This window comes from Belonocnema kinseyi, chromosome 6, assembly GCF_010883055.1.
Source record: "Belonocnema kinseyi isolate 2016_QV_RU_SX_M_011 chromosome 6, B_treatae_v1, whole genome shotgun sequence".
NCBI classification, from domain to species: Eukaryota; Metazoa; Arthropoda; class Insecta; order Hymenoptera; family Cynipidae; genus Belonocnema; species Belonocnema kinseyi.
In genome coordinates this window covers 28,442,444-28,461,132 of record NC_046662.1, presented here as the reverse complement: position 1 = coordinate 28,461,132, position 18,689 = coordinate 28,442,444, and the positions used below count along the sequence as shown (strand labels likewise).

General features: G+C 24.6%; 2 protein-coding genes across 10 annotated transcripts in view; one reads left to right on the top strand and one right to left on the bottom strand.

Moving 5' to 3' along the window:
• LOC117175649 (cytosolic carboxypeptidase 4-like) overlaps window positions 1-18,689 on the top strand; it is a 328,784-nt gene that overhangs the window by 207,985 nt on the left and 102,110 nt on the right. The gene's annotated exons all lie outside the window — the stretch shown is intronic.
• Window positions 1-18,689, bottom strand: part of LOC117175650 (C-type lectin 37Da) — a 28,023-nt gene that overhangs the window by 8,195 nt on the left and 1,139 nt on the right. The window contains exons 2-3 of one of the 2 annotated variants that reach the window (XM_033365364.1): window positions 4,659-5,016; window positions 398-553 (exon numbers count right to left, since the gene is read on the bottom strand). In XM_033365364.1, coding sequence (XP_033221255.1) covers window positions 398-553; window positions 4,659-5,016 — 514 coding nt within the window. Of the gene's footprint in view, window positions 1-390; window positions 554-4,658; window positions 5,017-18,689 lie in introns of both variants that reach the window. The other variant, XM_033365365.1, reaches the window with a different exon arrangement.

Genomic DNA, 18,689 nt, shown 5'->3' with positions numbered 1-18,689 from the left:
GAGTTTATCGCTCAAACGTAAATAATTAAAACTCGATATTTTGGAAACTAAGGCTCTTTAGATAAAACAAAAAAATACGTATCTAATGGATTTTGATCTACTTTAGAGTCCAGGGCCCAAAATCTAAATAAGTGGGTTTATCGCTCAATCGTAAATACTTAAACCTCGCTATTTTGGAAACTAAGGCTCACTAGATAAAACCAAAAAATACGTGTCTGATGGATTTTGATGTACTTTCATCCTGTAAAGGCTCTTTTCTCGTGACCTCTCTTCATTAGACTAAAAGGGTCTGATATGCAGGTCCTTCTTCTACGAGTATAGTTGAAAACTACCGAATCTAAAAGAGCTACCGCTTCCCCGGTTTGTGTGTATTTTAGATAATTATCTCACCTCTTACCCCTGTGTCGCCGAAACTGGAATGCTGCCGTAGTTGTAGTAGTAACATCTTGTCTGCTCGCAGATAAAGTCTTTGACAAGCATACAGTCTTGTGCCATCCATCCCAAAGTAGGTGCCATCATGGCCATGCAACCATCGGCACTTCCGCTGTCGCCGCTGGAAATTTTAAAAGAAATTTATCATTTATTTGCCACCAACACCTAAGCCGAGTCACCTTTCAGTCATCGGCAGCATTGTCACGTACGATCGCACACTTCCGGATAAGTTAGCATGCCGGCCGAATGCAGAGGGTCCTGCTGCAATCGTACGTGACTGGAGGCTGTGTAATTTGAAAATTTATTTTTTTGTCCACATAAGAGCCGGCCAATTTTTTTATATTCTTCTCTTTTCCCCTTTTTTAAGGAATTCTTCTTTTTCCCCTTTTTAAAAGAAATTTAATCATTTTTTCGATTGTTCACTTAATATAGACCTGTCGAAAATTAGATCGATGAAAAGAATAGTTTTTCTATGATTTTAAGAATAAAAATAATACTACTGGTGCAATTTCAAATAAAAAACATTCTTTCAATTTCAAAACTTTTAATTTTGATAAAAATTTTATTTTAACCAGTTTTTTTTTAATAGCAGTTTTTTATTATCGCTTCTTACAAATTTTTTTGAAAATGTTTCATTTTTAATAATAGATGGCTTATTTTGTCGGCGACCACTTTTTCTACAGCTCTGGTTTTTCCAATTTGAAAGTAACTTTTGGAAACAGAAGAGCGACAGTAAAAAAAATTAATTACAAAACGCAATGTTAAAATAATTATTTTTCGTAAAATTTCTTCTTAAAAAAATGTTTTTTTTTTTTATTTTATAAGATATGACTAATAATATAATTTCAATTTTTGAATAATGGAAAACTTTTATTTCCAATAAGATGATTTTCGGCACGACAATAACATTAAATGCGAAATCAAAATTTATCTCTTTTGGTTAGAAATTTTAATATTTAGTTTAAATTTTTTTCTAAGTTAAACAATCTGGTTCAAACGTCTTGTTTTTGTTTGGTCAAAAATTTAAATATTTAGTTGAAAGTTCAACTCATTGAGAATTTTTTTGGAGGTAGAAATTCAACTACTTTTTAAATTCAAACTACTTTGTTAAAAATTAATTTTATAGGTTGAAAATTTAACAATTTTGATAAACAGAAAATTTTTTCGGTTTTAAATTAATTTTCCTAACTGGAGTATTAACTTTTACATTTCTGATTAAAAATGGATTGCTTTTAGTTGAAAATTTGACTATTTATTTAGAAACACTTTCTGAAAAATTTCCATTAAAAAAAATTTATCTCTCTAAAAACGAATTTTTTAACCTGGAAATTTTAAGGTTCCATTTTTAGATATAAATTCAACTATTTTGATATAAAATTCATTTATTTGTTGAGGATCAACTTTTTGGTTGAAAATTCATATTTTCGGATTGAAATTTTAACTTTTTTCTCATCTTTTTGGCTTGAAAATTCGACAATTTACTGGAATTTTTGTTCTTTTCCGAGTAAAAAATCTGTTTCGGTTTATTATTTTACTATTTTGTTGCGAAATTCGTCTTTTTTGGTTCAATTCAGTTGTTTTTTATACCAAATTAAAACCTATTTTTGTTCAAAATTTCACTATAACATTTTTAATTGGGAATTCCTCTTATTTGTTACAGATTTACTTTTTTTGCTGCTGAAAATTTGTTTTTTTCTTTTTTTTGATAATTAAATATTCCTAATTAAAAATTAAACTGTTCTATTTCTGGCTGCAAAAAATCGTTCTTAGTTTAATATTCGACTATTTGGTTGAATGATGAGAATTCATCTTTTTTTATTGAAAATTTAACTGCTCGGTTCAATCTTGTGAATTTATCTTTCTGGATTTAAATTTTCAACTATTTGGTTGCAAATGAACTTTTTGTATTGAATATTCACATTTTCGGTTAAAAATTAAACAATTTGATTGAACATTTATTTCTAGGGTGAAAAATTTAATATTATTCTTGAAAATTTAATTCTACTATTGAAAATTTACTTCGAAGGTTGAAAATTTATTCCTTACTTTGAAAATTGAATTCTACTGAGGAAAATTTCATTATATTATTCACAATTTATCTCGAAGGTTGAAAATTATTATCATTTATTTTTGAAACTGAATTCTATTATTGAAAATTTAATTATATAATGAAAATTTATTTTGAAGCTTTAAAATTTAATTTTACGGTTGAAAAATTGTTTCGAAGTTTGAAAACTTAATTATACTTTTGAAAATTTAATTCTATTGTTGAACGTTGAATTCTTCTGTTGAAAATTTATTTCGAAGATTCAACATTTAATTCAACTGTTGAAAGTTTAATTTTATTATTAAAAATTTAGTTTTGTTATTGAAAATTTATTTCGAAGGTTCAAAATTTAATTCAACTGTTGAAAATTTAATTCTATTATTGAAATTTTATTTCGCAGGTTGAAAATTTAATTCTATTATTAAAAATTTAATTCTATGATAACAATTTATTTTGAAATATCAAAATTTAAATTTACTGTTGAAAAATTGGTTCGAGGTTCAAAAACTTAATTATACGTTTGAAAATTTAATTCTAATGTTCAAAATTCCATTTATTAATGAAAATTTATTTCAAAGATTAAAAAGTTGATTCTACGGTTGAAAATTGTATTCTACTGTGGATTATTTATTTCGAAGTTTGAAAATTTAATTCTACTGCTGCAAATTTAATTCTGCTTTTGATAATTTATTGCGAAGGTTGAAAATTTATTTCTAACTTTAAAAATTGAATTCTACTGTGGAAAATTTCATTCTATTATTGACAATTTATCTCGAAGTTATCAAATTTAATTTTAAGGTTGAAAAATTGTTGCGAAGCTTGAAAACTTAATTCTACTTTTGAAAATTTTATTTTATCATTAAAAATTTATTTCAAAGGTACAACATTTGATTTTACTGTTAAAAATTTAATTCTATTGTTGCAAATTTAATTTTGTTATTGAAAATTTATTGCGAAGGTTCAAAATTTAATTTTACTGTTGAAAAAATAGTTCGAAATTCAAAAACTTAATTCTGCTTTTGAGAATTTAATTGTAATGTTGAAAATTCCATTTTATTATTAAAAATTTATTTCGAAGGTTCAAAATTTGTTTCTACTGTTGAAAATTGAATTCTTCTGTGGAAAATTGCATTATATTATTGACAACTGATCTTGAAGGTCGAAAATTAGGTCTTTTTTTAAAACTAAATTCTATTTTTGAAAATTTAATTACATAATAAAAATTTATGTCGAAATTATAAAATTTAATTTTAATGTTGAAAAATTGTTTCGAAGTTTGAAAAGATAATTCTATTTTTGAAAATTTAATTCTATTGTTGGAAATTTAAATCTACTGTTGAAAATTTATTTCGAAGGTTTAAAATTTAGTTTTGTTATTGAAAATTTGTTTTCAAGGTTCAAAATTTAATTATACTGTTGAAAATTTGATTCTATTATTGAAAATTGAATTCTATAATAAAAATTTATTTCTAAGTCTTAGAATTTAATTTTACTGTTGAAAAGTAGGTTCAAAGTTTAAAAACTTAATTCTAGTTTTGAAAATTTAATTTTATTGTTGAAAATTCCATTTTATTATTTAACATTTATTTCGAAGGTTAAAAATTTGATCTTACTGTTAAAAATTTAATTTTGCTGTTGAAAATTTATGTCTATTGTTGAAAATGTAATTCTACTTTTGAAAATTCAACTACTTTGTTAAAATATCGCCTTCTTTGGTCAAAAATTTAACTGTTTTGTTGAGGATTTATCTTTTTGGATCGACATTTTTTCGTTGTGTGTTGCTTAAAAGAAAACCTTTCTTTAAAAATTGATTTTTTTCGGTTTATAAGTAAGCAGCTTTTATAAGATTTGACATTTTAGTTTGAGCACTAAACTCTTTCGTTAAAAACTTATATTTTTGGGTAGAAAGATTCTTATGTTTAAAAATTGTAATTAATAATTAATAAAATGTTAATTATTTTATATTAAATTCAAGGTGATACCTAAAAATTCGACAGGATTCAAAAATCGTTCATTTAATTTTAGCAATTTTTATAATGTTTAGAAAATTGATTTTAAAACAAGAAAGTAGTGTAAAATTTTCGTAAAGTTTTGTCGCTTCCGTTTCCCAACACCTGTTACAGAGTAAACATAAAAAGTAAATAAAATTGCATAGGAAGAAAATATAATTCTTTTGTACCTCTCACGGGCTACTCTTTGTGGTTCGGTGCCGGGAGGGACATCAGCTGGTCTGTTTCCGGGCCTTTTCAACATGTAGTCGAAAGTGGCATTGAAAGGAAGTCCCGTGCTCATCCACAAGAACATGTCGGTACCCAACTTGTTTCCGGATGTCCAGAAGTCGTACTTCGTGTAGCCGGCATTTTTCAGATACTGCGTCATCGTATCTGCCTTCTCTTTTGTTTCAAAAGACGCTAATTGTAGGCCCAAAGACCGACAGTACTGATAAGCCAAAAAGTAATTCAGCTCTGGACTATAGGGGTTCATCCGCGAGACGAAATATTGAACGCCATCTAACTGGATTGTAGTAATCCTTTGGGCTGTAAAATAAAAATAAAAGTTAAAGAAATCTTGAAATCCATTCTGTTTATTCGGTTTTATAAAAGGGAAAGGTACGCAGATTAGTTAAATTGACTCCATGGGTAGCGCAGTGGTAGTGAATCGGGATTCGAGCCGACGCGGCAAGGGTTCGATTCCCATGGTCGAGTCAATTTTTACTGACGCTCATTCGTTACTATTAAAATTGCGTCAGTTTGTATTATGCATATTAAATATTGAACCGGCTTCAATAGAAAATAACTTCAAAATGAATTGAACATTTAAAATAATTTAAATTGTTACAATTCAAGGATTTTTAATCATACATCTTTAAAACTGAAGAATTTTAAACTCCAAATCGTTAAATTTGAAGAATTTCTAATTCTTAATCTTAAAAATTATAGCAATTTAAATTGAAAATATTTGAAATTTAAGAGTTTAAAAATTTTAACATTGAGAATTCAAATTTTGCAAATTTTAGGATTTAAAATTAATTCTTTTTTAACTTTGATGATTTACATTTGAAATTTCATCAATTTGGAAAATTGAGAATTGACAACTCTTTACTTTTGATTTTCGAAATCGTCAAAATTAAAAAATTTTTAATGGTAAATCTACAAAATTATTAAACATTAAATTGTAAATCTTGAAAATTGGACAATTTTTCATTTTTTGAATTTACAATAACAAATTATGCAAGTTTAAGGTTTTACAATAAAAGATTATGTAATTTTGGTCATTCACATTGAACAAAATCATATTTGGAAGATTTAGAATTCAAAACTTGACATTTCATTTCCAAATCAATTAAAATTTAAGAATTTTTATTCATACATTTTTAAAGTGGAAGAGTTTTAAATTTTTAAAATCGAAGAATTAAACATTGCAAACCCTATGAATTGAACAATTTTCAATTATAAATCTTCAAAATTAAGCTATTCCGAAAAAATATTCCAAAATCAGATGTACCATTTAAATATAAATAATAAAAATACAAGACTTTTCAACTGCAAATCTGGAAACTTGTAAAACAATTAAAAATTATGTAATTTTGAAGATTTGCAATTAGCATTTCATCTATTTAGAAGATTTAAAATTGAAAACTTTTGACCTGCGATTTGAAAAATCTTAAAAATCGTCACAATTTAAGGATTTAGAATCATACATATTTACAATTGAAAAATTTTAAACAGTTACTAGTTAAAATAGAAGAATTTTTAATTTTAAATTAAAAACCTTTAAATTGGAAAATTTTCAATCATAAATCATCAAAATTGTACTATACAAGAAACAATTTTAATTACGTACTTAAAAGAGTTTTCAATTTTAAATTTTCATAATTCTACAACTTCAAGTTGTAAATATTGAAAGTCGAAAAGTTTGTAATTTGGAAAATTTTCAATTAAGAAGTGTGCATATTTTAAGTTTTAGAATTACAAATTTTGCAATTTTGTTGATTTACATGAAAAATGTCATCAATTTACATATTTAGAAGATTTATACTTGAAAACTTAAGTTTTTATTTCCTAATTCATCCAAATTTAAGATTTTTTAAAATACTTTGAATTGAAGATTTTTCAAATGTAAATCTTTAAAATTGAACTATTAAAAAAAAATTTATTACATACGTTAAAGTGTTTAAAATTAAAAATTTTCAAAATATTGTACTACTTCAAATTGTAAACATCGAAACTCAAAGTTTTTAATTTAGAAAATTCATGATTGAAATTTTGCAAATTTTCAGTTAAACATTTACAAGTTATGTACTTTTGTTGATTTATAGTAGGAATTTCATCAATTTAGAGGATTTAGCTTTAACATATCAAAATTGAACTATTTAACAAATTTTCAAATTATGAACCTTTAAATATATACCTTAAAAATTAAAGATTTTTCAATTGTAAATATTTAAAATTAAATAATTTAAAAAATGGAACCATCCCAAAGAAATGTTTAAAATTACATAACTTTAAAATATAAATCTTGACCATTGAATTATTCGTAATTTTATATTTTTAAAATTCAATAATTTAACATTTTAAATCTTCAAAATTGTAGAGGTTTGAATTGTAAATATTTTAAAATTGAAGCGTTTTAAATTTTTTTAAATTTATATTTAAAAATTCAATAATTTTTATGATTTATTTTAGAAATATATTTAATTTGAAATATTCAGAATTAAAAACGTAACATTTGAACTTAAAACCATAAAAAAATTTAATAGGTTTTTATTTAGACACTTTTTAAATAGTGAGTTTTTCCATTTTAAATTACTTTATTTAAAAAAGAGATTAAAAACTAAATTATTTTAAACATTCAATTGGAAATCTTCAATATAAACCTATTTTTAAAAAATGTCGGAAATTTAATTTTTTTCAAACTATAAGCATTTAAAATCCTACATTAATCCTACATAAACATCAACGAAAAAAGAATTTAATTTTAATTCAAAAACTCTTCAATTTATTCGAAAAGGCGAATTTCCAATAAAATAGTTGATTTTTTTTAACAGAAAAGATTTTTAAGTCTAAAAAATGTCAATTAAATTCCTATATTTTCCAGTGAAAAGGAAGATTTTTCTACAGATTAGATAAATTTGTATCAAAAAAGTTAATTTTTACAAAACCAACGAATTTTATGTGAAAATAGTTAAATTGTCAACCAAAAATCATTCCGTTTTAACAAATTTTTTTAATTATTTAAAGAAAATTTAATTTTAACCAAATAGTTAATCTTACACTAAACAGTTACATTTTAAATAAATAAAAAAATTTTCTACTAAAACAGACAAATTTTCATACAAAAAAAAGGAATTTGCAGCGCAATAGTTGAATTTACTACTGTAAAAAAATATCTTAATCAAGATAGATGAAAAATGTCAACGAAATTGTTAAATTTTTAAGTAAAACAGATTTTCTAGTCAAGAATTAAAAAATGTCAAATTGTTAAATCTTGAAGGTAAAAAGACAAAATTTTAACTAATTAGTTGAATTTTTTATTAGCAAAGATTTTTCAGTTAAAAAATTGAAACCAAATTGTTGAATTTTTAAGCCAACAACACGAATTTTCTTAAAAATTAAATTTTTCGTAATTCTATAGTTTCAAAATTCAACAATTTTCAGTCTTAACTCTTCAAAAGTAAAGGGGTTTGAATTGTAAATCTTTTATGTTTAAAAATGCTTTTGATGTTTAAAATCATCCAAATCAATTTTTTTATACATCATTAAAATTGCAGAGTTTTTAATTATGAAAATTTAAAATTTAAATTATACAACTTTTAGGTTAAACAATTTAAAAACCTGCATTTTTACGACTTATGTCTGGAATTTCTTTCATTTGAATGATTTATAATTGAAAACGTGGCTGTTGAACTTGAAAGTCATAAAAAATTTAGCATTTTTTAAATAAAAATTTTAAATAGTGAGTTTTTTATTCTTAAACCTCCCAAATTGTTTTATTAAAAAAAATATATGGAGACTACTTAATATAGACCTATTTAAAAAAAAAATTGAAAATGTAATACATTTAAACTATAAACATTCAAAATCCTACATTGATTAAATTTTAAATTCAACTTCAAATTAAAGTTTAATGAAAACAATTGTAGCTACCATAACATTTTTTGTAGAATTTTTAAATAATTAAGATACTTTATAATACTTTGAATTGAAGAATATACTTTAATCTGATAATTACACAATCAAAATAATCTATTGTCCATAATCACTCACTTGTTGATTAAATTAAAAAATTCGAACTTTGTAAAATTTAATTTTTTAAACAATGCAAAGAATTTGAAAGAAATATTTGTTGGTACTAAAGCGGAAGCAGGTCACGTGTCTCAGTTACTTCCGACGTGTTAAAGTTAAGAGATGGTGAAGGTCGGAAACAACATTGCCTGCATTCTAATTTTCGATATATGTTATATTTTACAACCACCGGTTGTTGCTGTCACTACTCCGATCTCAATCAGTTGTCAGCCACTTCCTTATCGCAATTTCATTTACAGAATATTAAGAAGAAATTATAACAATTTTTTTACAAGAATAATGAACAAATTTGTTTGTGTAAGAAATAATTGAAAACAGGGTTAATTTATCTTATAATTCTACTATGAAACAATACGCATGATCCAGTGTGTACTGGTACACGTACCATCCTCCCCTACTCAAATTAGAAAGACGTGACAAATATTCTGGCCTAGATAACAATCTAAAATAATAATAAAATATATCCTAAAAAGTTCGTTAGAACAATACTTTTTGATTAAATTTTTTTTTCTTGAAAAAAAAAAGATATTTCTCTTTCGCTCCACTGGGAATCGAACCACAGAACTTCTGATTCATTTGAAATTATTTTTGAAATAAATATTTAGTTTATAAACTTTAAAAATATCAATCTTAACCTATTTTTCATGAAATAGAATCTATTTGAAAGATCTTTAAAACCGTTAATTATAGTTGTTATGTATTCAATGGCTGATCTTTTTTTTTGCATGTAATTGTGGGAGCTTATTAATATTTCTTTGGCTGTACTCTTTCTTCACGGCCATTCGCATCATCATTTTCAATTACTTAACGGTTTGCATAAGACGCCTTTGAACTATCATGAGTCAATGATCTTTCCTATTTATACCTGGTGACTGGCCAGCAAATGTGCCAATTTTCAATTATTTAAATATAATTTTTATACTCTATTTTTTCCAAATTTTTGGGATTAAAAATCATAATTAATGCAATTTAGATTGCTGAATAACGGAAAATAATGTTGCAAAAAATGCCTTTCGTTATTACAACCCGTGCAGAAATCGCCCGATTTCAAACGTAATACCGATCTGGCCCTAATCGGTAGAACCGTGTGGCCCATACCTGGGCCCGACCGGGCCAGACCGATTTCCTACTTAAACGCCATCTCCATGATCTCGAAGAACTAGTGCTGCTTGTTTCTTTCTGGTAGTGCAGTGAAATTTGTATACATAATACTCGTTTAAAATATTCTAGCAATGTTTATAAATGCATAAGGCGAGTAAGCCACGTGTTCAGAGGCACCAAACACCAGTCAGTAGACCTCGAAACCAGTGCGAGGAAGATGAGAGTAAGTAATTACACTCTGCGGGCTCAGTGAAACCTAACCTCAAATAAATTAATAATAATTTAAATTTTTTGACGTAAAATTAGTATATTTACCATCAAATGAGTCAAATATTATTATATGATGAAATTGATTAAGTTCTTTTGTTTTCAATTATTATTAAAGAACTCAAGGTTTTTCGATTTAATGTAGAGTTAGAATCATCAAATCTATTGACAAGAAATGAATTGCAGCATGCACAAAATTGTAATGTTTTTAAATTATAATAGTAAAATATGTGATACAATCGATTATGTTATGGATACTTTGAGTCTGTATTAATAATAAATTTGATACAGAAATACATAAAGGACAAATTTTCATAACATTCCAGCAAGAACTAGTTACTCAACTGCGCATGCGTCTCATTCGGCATCTAATTGGTTTCGTGCGAAGTTTAAAATGATAAACGAAGTTTTATTTCTTTTTTATTATAAACAATGCAATTTCTAATTATAAAAATGTCCGTTAGGTCGAAATGAGTTAATAATAATAAAAATTAATTAAATGCATATTCTGTAAATAATATTTAAAACAACCAGAAATATTTAATTTAAAAATTTCTATTTTTGTTTAAAAGTTGTTTGGTCTATATTTCTTCTTAACCGATTAAAAAAAATAAAACGATCTAATAAATGATGGCGCAATTTTTTGGCAAAAAAATTATCTACAACCACCTTCTTGAATTTTTCAAAAAGTAATGCAATTGACAGAAAATTAAATTTATTTGCAGTAAAATATTAATAGATCGTAAACCATAGCTTATTCCCCGATGATTTTCTTTGGAAGCATTCGAAAATGTCAAGTTGTAGGGAATCTTTTTGCGAAAAACTTTTTCTAATTTGTTAAAAAGTTTCATAGGCAACATTTTTTCAAGAAATTAAAATTGTTTCTTAAAATATTTCTGGTTATCATCAATTTTTTCCATACAAAACAACCCTTTCCTCGAAACTGATACCATCAAAATAATTTTACGATTTTCAAAAGCATAATTCAATTTTGTATTCTGAAACCTTTTCTTTTCGTGCCTGTAGTACGTTAATTTTAACTTAAAATAACTTAATTTTAAAATTCAAAATATTAAGGTGGCCTTCGAAAGGAGAGGACTATTCGATAGTTTGATTATTACTTATATTAAAACTCCATTTGTGAAATTCATGAATGGATTATAATGAGACTCATCGTGTACCGATCGGGTTTCCCAATCGGGTGTCCCGACCTGGCCCCGACCTGGGCGTGTGTTTCATGCACGGCCTGGCCCCGACCAGGATTCCCGATCCGAGATTTCTGCACGGGAATCCCTTAATATATTTATTTGAAGTTTTTTTTTATTTAGCACTGTAACCGTAAACCAAAAGAAATCAGGTATTTAAACATTTTTAATTTTGAAAACTGTAGGAAAAACCTTTCTAAAGTGCACAATGCAATCCACAGTGGATAATTATTAGTTAAGAATAAATAAGGTAAATTTTTCATCCAAGAATGGAGTAGATAAATTTTGAATTGAAAAAATTAATTCTAAATTAAAAACGAATTTGTAACAGAATAGTTCAACTTTCAACACAAGAGATTGATTGTTTACTAAAACGATGAATCTTAAAGCAGAAGAAAAGTTTAATTTTTAACAAAGTAATTTTCGACTAAAACGAATGATTTTTTAACTAGACAAATTAATTATTTAGAAAAAACACGAATTTTCAACTAAAAAATATTAATTTTAAAAAACGCATTTTCCAGTGAAATAGTTAAATTTACAACCAAAAAGGATCAAAAAGAGGTGAATTTTCAACCGAAATAATGAATCATAAACAAAGAAAAAACCGTTAAGAAAGCATTCCTCCTTTTAACCAAGTATTAGTAAATGTATTGTGAAAAAAATTATTTTGTGTCAAGAAGATTAATTTTTCAATAAAAACACAAATTTTCAAAATACAAAAATTTTCATACCAAAGAGACCAATTATCTACAAAAAAGTTTCATTTTCAACCTGTAAATAATTATTTTTTACCAAAAATGTAAAACTTGATATTTCAATAAAAAAAAGATTCAAATTTTAAATAAAAAACAGTTGAACTTAACTAAAACTTAATTAAATTTTCAATCAAATAATAAAATGTTTAATCAAAAAGATTCATTTTCTACCAAAAACAAATTTTTCAAAAAATAAATTTGTTTGAAACTGAAAAATATCAATTTGAAACCAAAAATGCAATAGGTCTATTTAAAGTTTTAAAAAACTGATTATTTAACAAACAAAAAAAAAGAATTTCCCACTAAAATCATGATTTTTGTAAAAAAAAGAATTTTTAACAAAGCATTTCAACTTTCAGTTAAAAAAGAAATTCTCAACAAAAAAATATTTATTTTATATCTTAAAAAATGTATTTTTAACGAAATACATGAATTTCTGAACTAAAAAATGGAATATCTTAATTTTTAAATAAGAAAATTATTTAAAAAATAATAATTTTGAACAAATAATGAGGAATTCTCAACGCAAAATCTAATAACTGATACTTTAACAAAAAAATATTTGAATTTTAAATAAAAACAGGTGATGCTTTAACAACAAAATTTTCTTTTTAAACAAGCACAGTTGAATTGAACTAAAACATATGCATGTTCAATATAAACAAACTTATGTTTAACAAAAGAATCAAGTTTTCAACTAAATAATAAAATGTTTAAACAAAAATATTAATTTTTTACAAAAAATAACTGTTCATACATTTTTTCAAATTAAAAAATATAAATTTTTTACTAAAAATGAAATGCAGCAATTTTCAGTTAAAAAACTCATTTTTCAACAACAGCAAAAAAAGGGATTTTAAACTAAAATCATGAAGTTTTTACCCAAAAAATTAACTCTTTACAAAATATCGTAACTTTTAACGAAGTAGTTGAATGTTTGACCGAAAGATATTATTTTTTAAACAGAGAGATTAATTTTCTGCAAAAAGACGAATTTAAAAAAAAATACAAGTCTTCAAAATACTAAAAAAATACCCATTTGAAACCAAAAATAAAATACTTTAATTTTCAGTTTAAAAAAATTGCTTTTTAACCAAAAAACTAATTTTCAAAAAAAAAAGATATTTCAATGAAAAATATTTTAATTTTTAATAAAAAACAGATAAATTGAACGAAAAAAAAAGAAAAATTTTCAATATAAAAAAAATATTCTACAAAATAATTAAATTTTCAACCAAATAATAAAGACTCAAAAGACCAGACACGAATCTTCTACAAATTACATTTTTCTCAACTAAAAAAGGACAAATTTTCAGTTAAAAAAATTATTTTCGACAAAAAATATACACGAATTTTCAATAAAAATTAAATTACCAGTTTCATTGATCTAATCCGTAACCTTCAAAACGATAACCAGTCAATGATGGCTTATTTTAATCATTTATTAAAATGTAGAAATTTAATGAAGAATTTTATTTTGAAATAATTTGAGAATTTTATTATATCAGACAAATCAGTCACTTCCATTGACTGAAAATCAGTTATTTTAAGTGGCTGATTCAATCAGCAATATTGACTGATTTACCTGTTAAAACGACCGTTTTGACTGTAGAGATGACTGGTTTGTCAGTAAAATCATACTTGATTAATATAGTAATGGAAATTTTGACTGATTTAAATTTAGAGTGTTTCTAAATTCTTTTTATGATTTCTTTCTAATTAGGCGGTTGATTATTTTACCCTTTTTTGCAAAAATTTATTCAGTTGAACTACGCACCGCAAAAAATTAGGTTCAATGAACTGTATTGGCAATTTACCACCAGTAGTAATTTTAATAGGCTTTCAGACGAAGGGCTTCCACTACAAAGAGTGATAACTCTTTTGTTTCTAAACGCCATAATAAATTACTGGTCCTTTCGTATTTTTAAATGTTGTGTCTTTCAGTTTCTGCTTTTTAATTTTCATATTTAAATGAAATTTAAATTTGAAAGGAAATAAAGGCTGTCCCTTTTCAAGCTCCTTAGTATCATTTAAAGTGACATTAAAAACATCACTGAGTCTCAAATGGAGTGTAATAACTCTGAATACTAAGAAAAAAATTTTGTTTAAACTAAAAAAATTATATATTATACTCTTTTTACCCTTACGTTTGAAAAATTTCCAAAATTAAGCACCTAAAATCGAGAATTTTTACATTTTTCCCCAATTCACAGGCTAAAATACCCTCTAAAAAATGAAGTAAGAAGACTTTTTTACAAAAATCGGAAAATTAGTTATTTTGAATCATACTAATGTCAATATTAATATTCAATTTTAATTAAAAAGCTTGAAATTCTTAATATTTTGAGTAAAGACTTTAGTTTAAAAAAAAGAACTTCTAACCAAATAGTAGAATTTTCAACCAAGAAGATTTCTTTTGAACAATGAATATTATTTTTTTACCAAAAAAATACAAATTTTTAACCAAATGAATTTTCATTTAAAAAATTCATTTTCAACCAAATATTGGAATTATCCAACAAAAATAATTTAATTTGGAATAAAAAGGTATTGATTTTATCCAAAGAGACTAATTTTCAATAAAATATTTGTTCAAAGAAAATGTTAAGTCTAAAAAATTGAAACTAAGTTGTTATATTTTCAATGAAAAGGGCGAATTTTCTACAAATAACTTCAATTTATAACAAAAAAAGTTCATTTTTAACCAAATCAACGAATTTTATATGAAAATAATTAAATTTTCCATCAAAAATAATAATTTAACCAAATTTTTAAATTATTAACAGTAAAGTTAATTTTCAACCAAATAGTTCATTTTCCACGAAACAGTTTCATTTTAAATTTAAGAAAAAGAATTCCTTTTAAAACAGAAGTTTTCAAACCAAAAAAATGAATTTGCAACACGAATTCTCTACAAAGAAGGTATTTTCGAAACAAATCGATGAAAATTTTCTATTAAAATAGTTGCATTGTCATCCAAAAATAATCAATTTTTAACCAATTTTGCATTACCAATAAAAACATTAATTTTTAATTAAAGAGTTATTTTTTCTCTAAAAATTTGCATTTTAAGCCAAAAAAGAAGAAAATTCTACCAAATTAGACAATATTTTTAACTCAAGAAAACAAATTTTCAGGAAAAAAGATGAATTTTGAACTGAAAAATATTTTTTAGTCAAGATAGATAAAAAATGTTCAACAAAATTTTGAATTTTCAAGCCAAAAAGACAAATTCCCTACAAAACAGTTGAATTCTCAACAATAATTTTTTACGAATTATTTATGGGCCAGAAATGATGAGGAATTTTTTAGAATCGCAATTTTTGTTAGTGAAAAATATTATCAAATTATAAACAAAAATAAATATTTTGTTAATGTTACAATTATTTTAAAATTCGCAAAAGCCCTTTTTTTTGGTTTATTTTACATTTTTGTAATAAAATTAGAAATGCAGTGTCTTAAGTTTCTTTATAGAAAGGCCAAGAAATGTGACATTATTCTACAAAAAATTGTTTTATTGTCGTTGCCTTAATTTTTGGTATTAAACATAAAAATTAATTTTTGTGCTATCAATATAATTGCATATTTAAACAAAAGTAACTTTTCACTAACAAAAACAGTACTTACAAAAAAATCATAACCTGCAGAATATGCCCGATTACAAAAATTGTCAAAAAAGCAACTTTTTTGTCCTGTAACGTTGGAAAGTTTTAAAAAATCAAGTTCTTAGAACCACCTTCATACCCAAATGATAAAAAATATTTTTAATTATAATTTAAATCCCCTTTTAATTTCCCTTTTCCTGAAAAAAAATTTTCTTACCTAAAATTAAACTACTGAACCGCTGTGATCCCTGTAATAACCAGTAATTTACCTTTGAAAGATATAATCGAGCTATCACAAGCTAGCCTCAGGAATTTAACTACCACATAAATTTTAAGTGCAACCAAGTCTATTATCTTTAAGCGAAAGTCTTTAAAGCTTGGAAAGGGAATAATTGGAAAAGTGCGGGGTAAAATTTCCACAGGGGTGTTTCGTGCATTGCCTGGAGGAAAAGAAAAAAAATCTTTAGATCGTGAAACTGGCAGTGCAGGTGGCAAACGACCTGAAGACCTTGAGACGTCTGCCAGCGCGTTGGGCGATGCCCAGGCCTTAAGGCTTAACCATAGGCTTCTTCGGCGCTGCTTTTGAACCGTGTCAAAAGATCTTTGACGAAGGTGCAATAAAGGGAAGGTAAAAAACGAACAAAGAATTCGTAAACAACTCCAGATAAAATAAGGAAACCCTTTTCAAGGTATAGCTATGTTCTATTCCAAGAGGGTTATTTTTATAATGTATCCAGTGCCGATTTAAGAAAAAATGCGTCCCTTGGCATTACAATTTTAGGTGCCTTTTCATATATTTTTATATTTTATTTTTTTAATTTTTTCATCTACTTTCTATCAAATCTCCCGAAATCATATTATTAAATGTAATAAGGAAACAATTTTTTATTTTGTATATCTTGCTTATTTATTAAATAAATGCCCTGTTTGGGCGATTATAATGATTTTAATCTAAGGAAGATTAAAAAGATTTTTGAACAAAATGTAAATGTTTGAAGATAAAAAAAACTGTTGGAGAATTTTGAAAGGTTTCAAGATAATCACAAATTTTCTTAAGATTGCTGGAAAAATTTGAAATGGTTTTTTATTTTCCAAAATGACATTTGAAAATATATATTTTTTCTAATTAAAGAAAAATTCAAATATAAAAAAATCTAAATCAAAAGTAGAATTTTGAAGATTTCTAAATGAAATTTTGAAACTTTTTAAGGATTTCAAGAGGTATCTCGAAAAAAATCCTAATTATCGCAATAAAATTTCTTATGATTTTTAATTTGAAGCATTACTTTAAGGAAATATTTAAAAAGATCTTTAAACATTTTAAAAGATTCTCAGAATTGTCAAAAAAGAATCTTGAAGATTTAAAAACAATTTTTTAAGGATATTCAGAAGTTTTGTGAAAAAAAATCAAAAAATAATTTAGAATTTAAACAGACTTCAAAAAATATGAAAAAATGTAAATTTTTAAATATTTCTAAGTGAAGTGTGAAAATTTTTGTAAGATTTTGTGAGATATCAAGATAATAAAAAAAACTCTCAAGCATCCTGGTTGAATTTTTAATGATTTTTCATTTCAAAAAGTTAATTGTAAGCCAATAATTTTCATTAATTTTAAGAGAAAAAACCTTTAAAATTTCGAAAAGATTCCCAAAATTGTCAGGAAAGAACCTTGAAAATTTTTTTAACTTGCAGAATTTTTAAACTATCTCTTAAAAAATTTGAATAATTCTGAGAGATATTTTGAAGGTTTAGAAGTTTGGAAAAGATTTAAGAATTTTTTAAAACAAATTGCAGATTTTGAAAAATTACACAAAAAATCTTTTAGATTAAAAATACAACTTTTTGGTTTGAAAATAAATCAATCTTGGTTGATGATTCAACTATTTTATTGAAAACTCGTATTTTTTGATTGAATTCTACTATTTTTTATTTAAAATTAATATCCTTTGCGGTTTAAATAAAAAAGTAAGTTTTCTGTCCAGAATTTTTTTTTTTTTATGAAAAATTCCATAATACAAGTCACTCCTTAAAAATTCTTTTTTTTGTGAACATTAAAGTTTTGTCGAATAGCATGGATTTTGTTGAAAATTCATCTGTTTTTTTTAAAGATTCAACTGTTTGATAAAAAAAGATTTTTTTACTTGAAGAATAATGATTTTAGTTTAAAATTAATTTCTTTGATTCAAAATGCACCTATTACGTTGAAATTTTTTTTCAGTCGAAAATCAATCTTATGAGTAAAATATTCAACTGTTTAGTTTTAAATCAACTTTTGTGTTTAAAAATCATACGTTCGAGTTAAAGAATTAAAACACTTTTATTTCAAAAATATTTTAAAAGTTTTCAAAATTACAAAAGGGTTCAAAAGATTTTAGAAGATTACTCAAAGATCTCAAAGTCTCCATAGTATTTTATAGATTCTTAAAATGTTTTCAGAATTTTCAAAAATAAATTTTATTACATTCTCGTAAATATTACTTTATCATATTCAAAGACGATAAATAATTATTTAAAAAATGTGTAATTTCTTTCAAAAATTTCAAATGTTGAGACATTTTTTTAACCAAGTTTGACCCTAGGTCAGAATTAAGTGAACAAATACAAAAAATATCTTAGCAAACTAAAATTTAATTATTAAAACAAATTTAAAGATTTTTTGTGAAATAAAAGGAAATTAAATTTCCAGAAAACTATTTTTCACTCTAAAATACAAGTTGCCGTTATTTATTAATTAATCGAGCTATAAAATATTAAAATATCATAGAGGATTATGAAAGAAACAAAGAAAAATAGTTTTCAGTTTTGCTAAAAATCAGGTTTCTGTAGAAAAAACTTGTATAGGATTTTAGGAATTTAAATTATATTGTGAATCATGTTTTCTGAAAGAAAGAACATTATTAACTTAATATCTTAATAACTTCTTTCGATTAAAAAAAAAAAAAATGTAAACCATAATAAATAATTTCTTA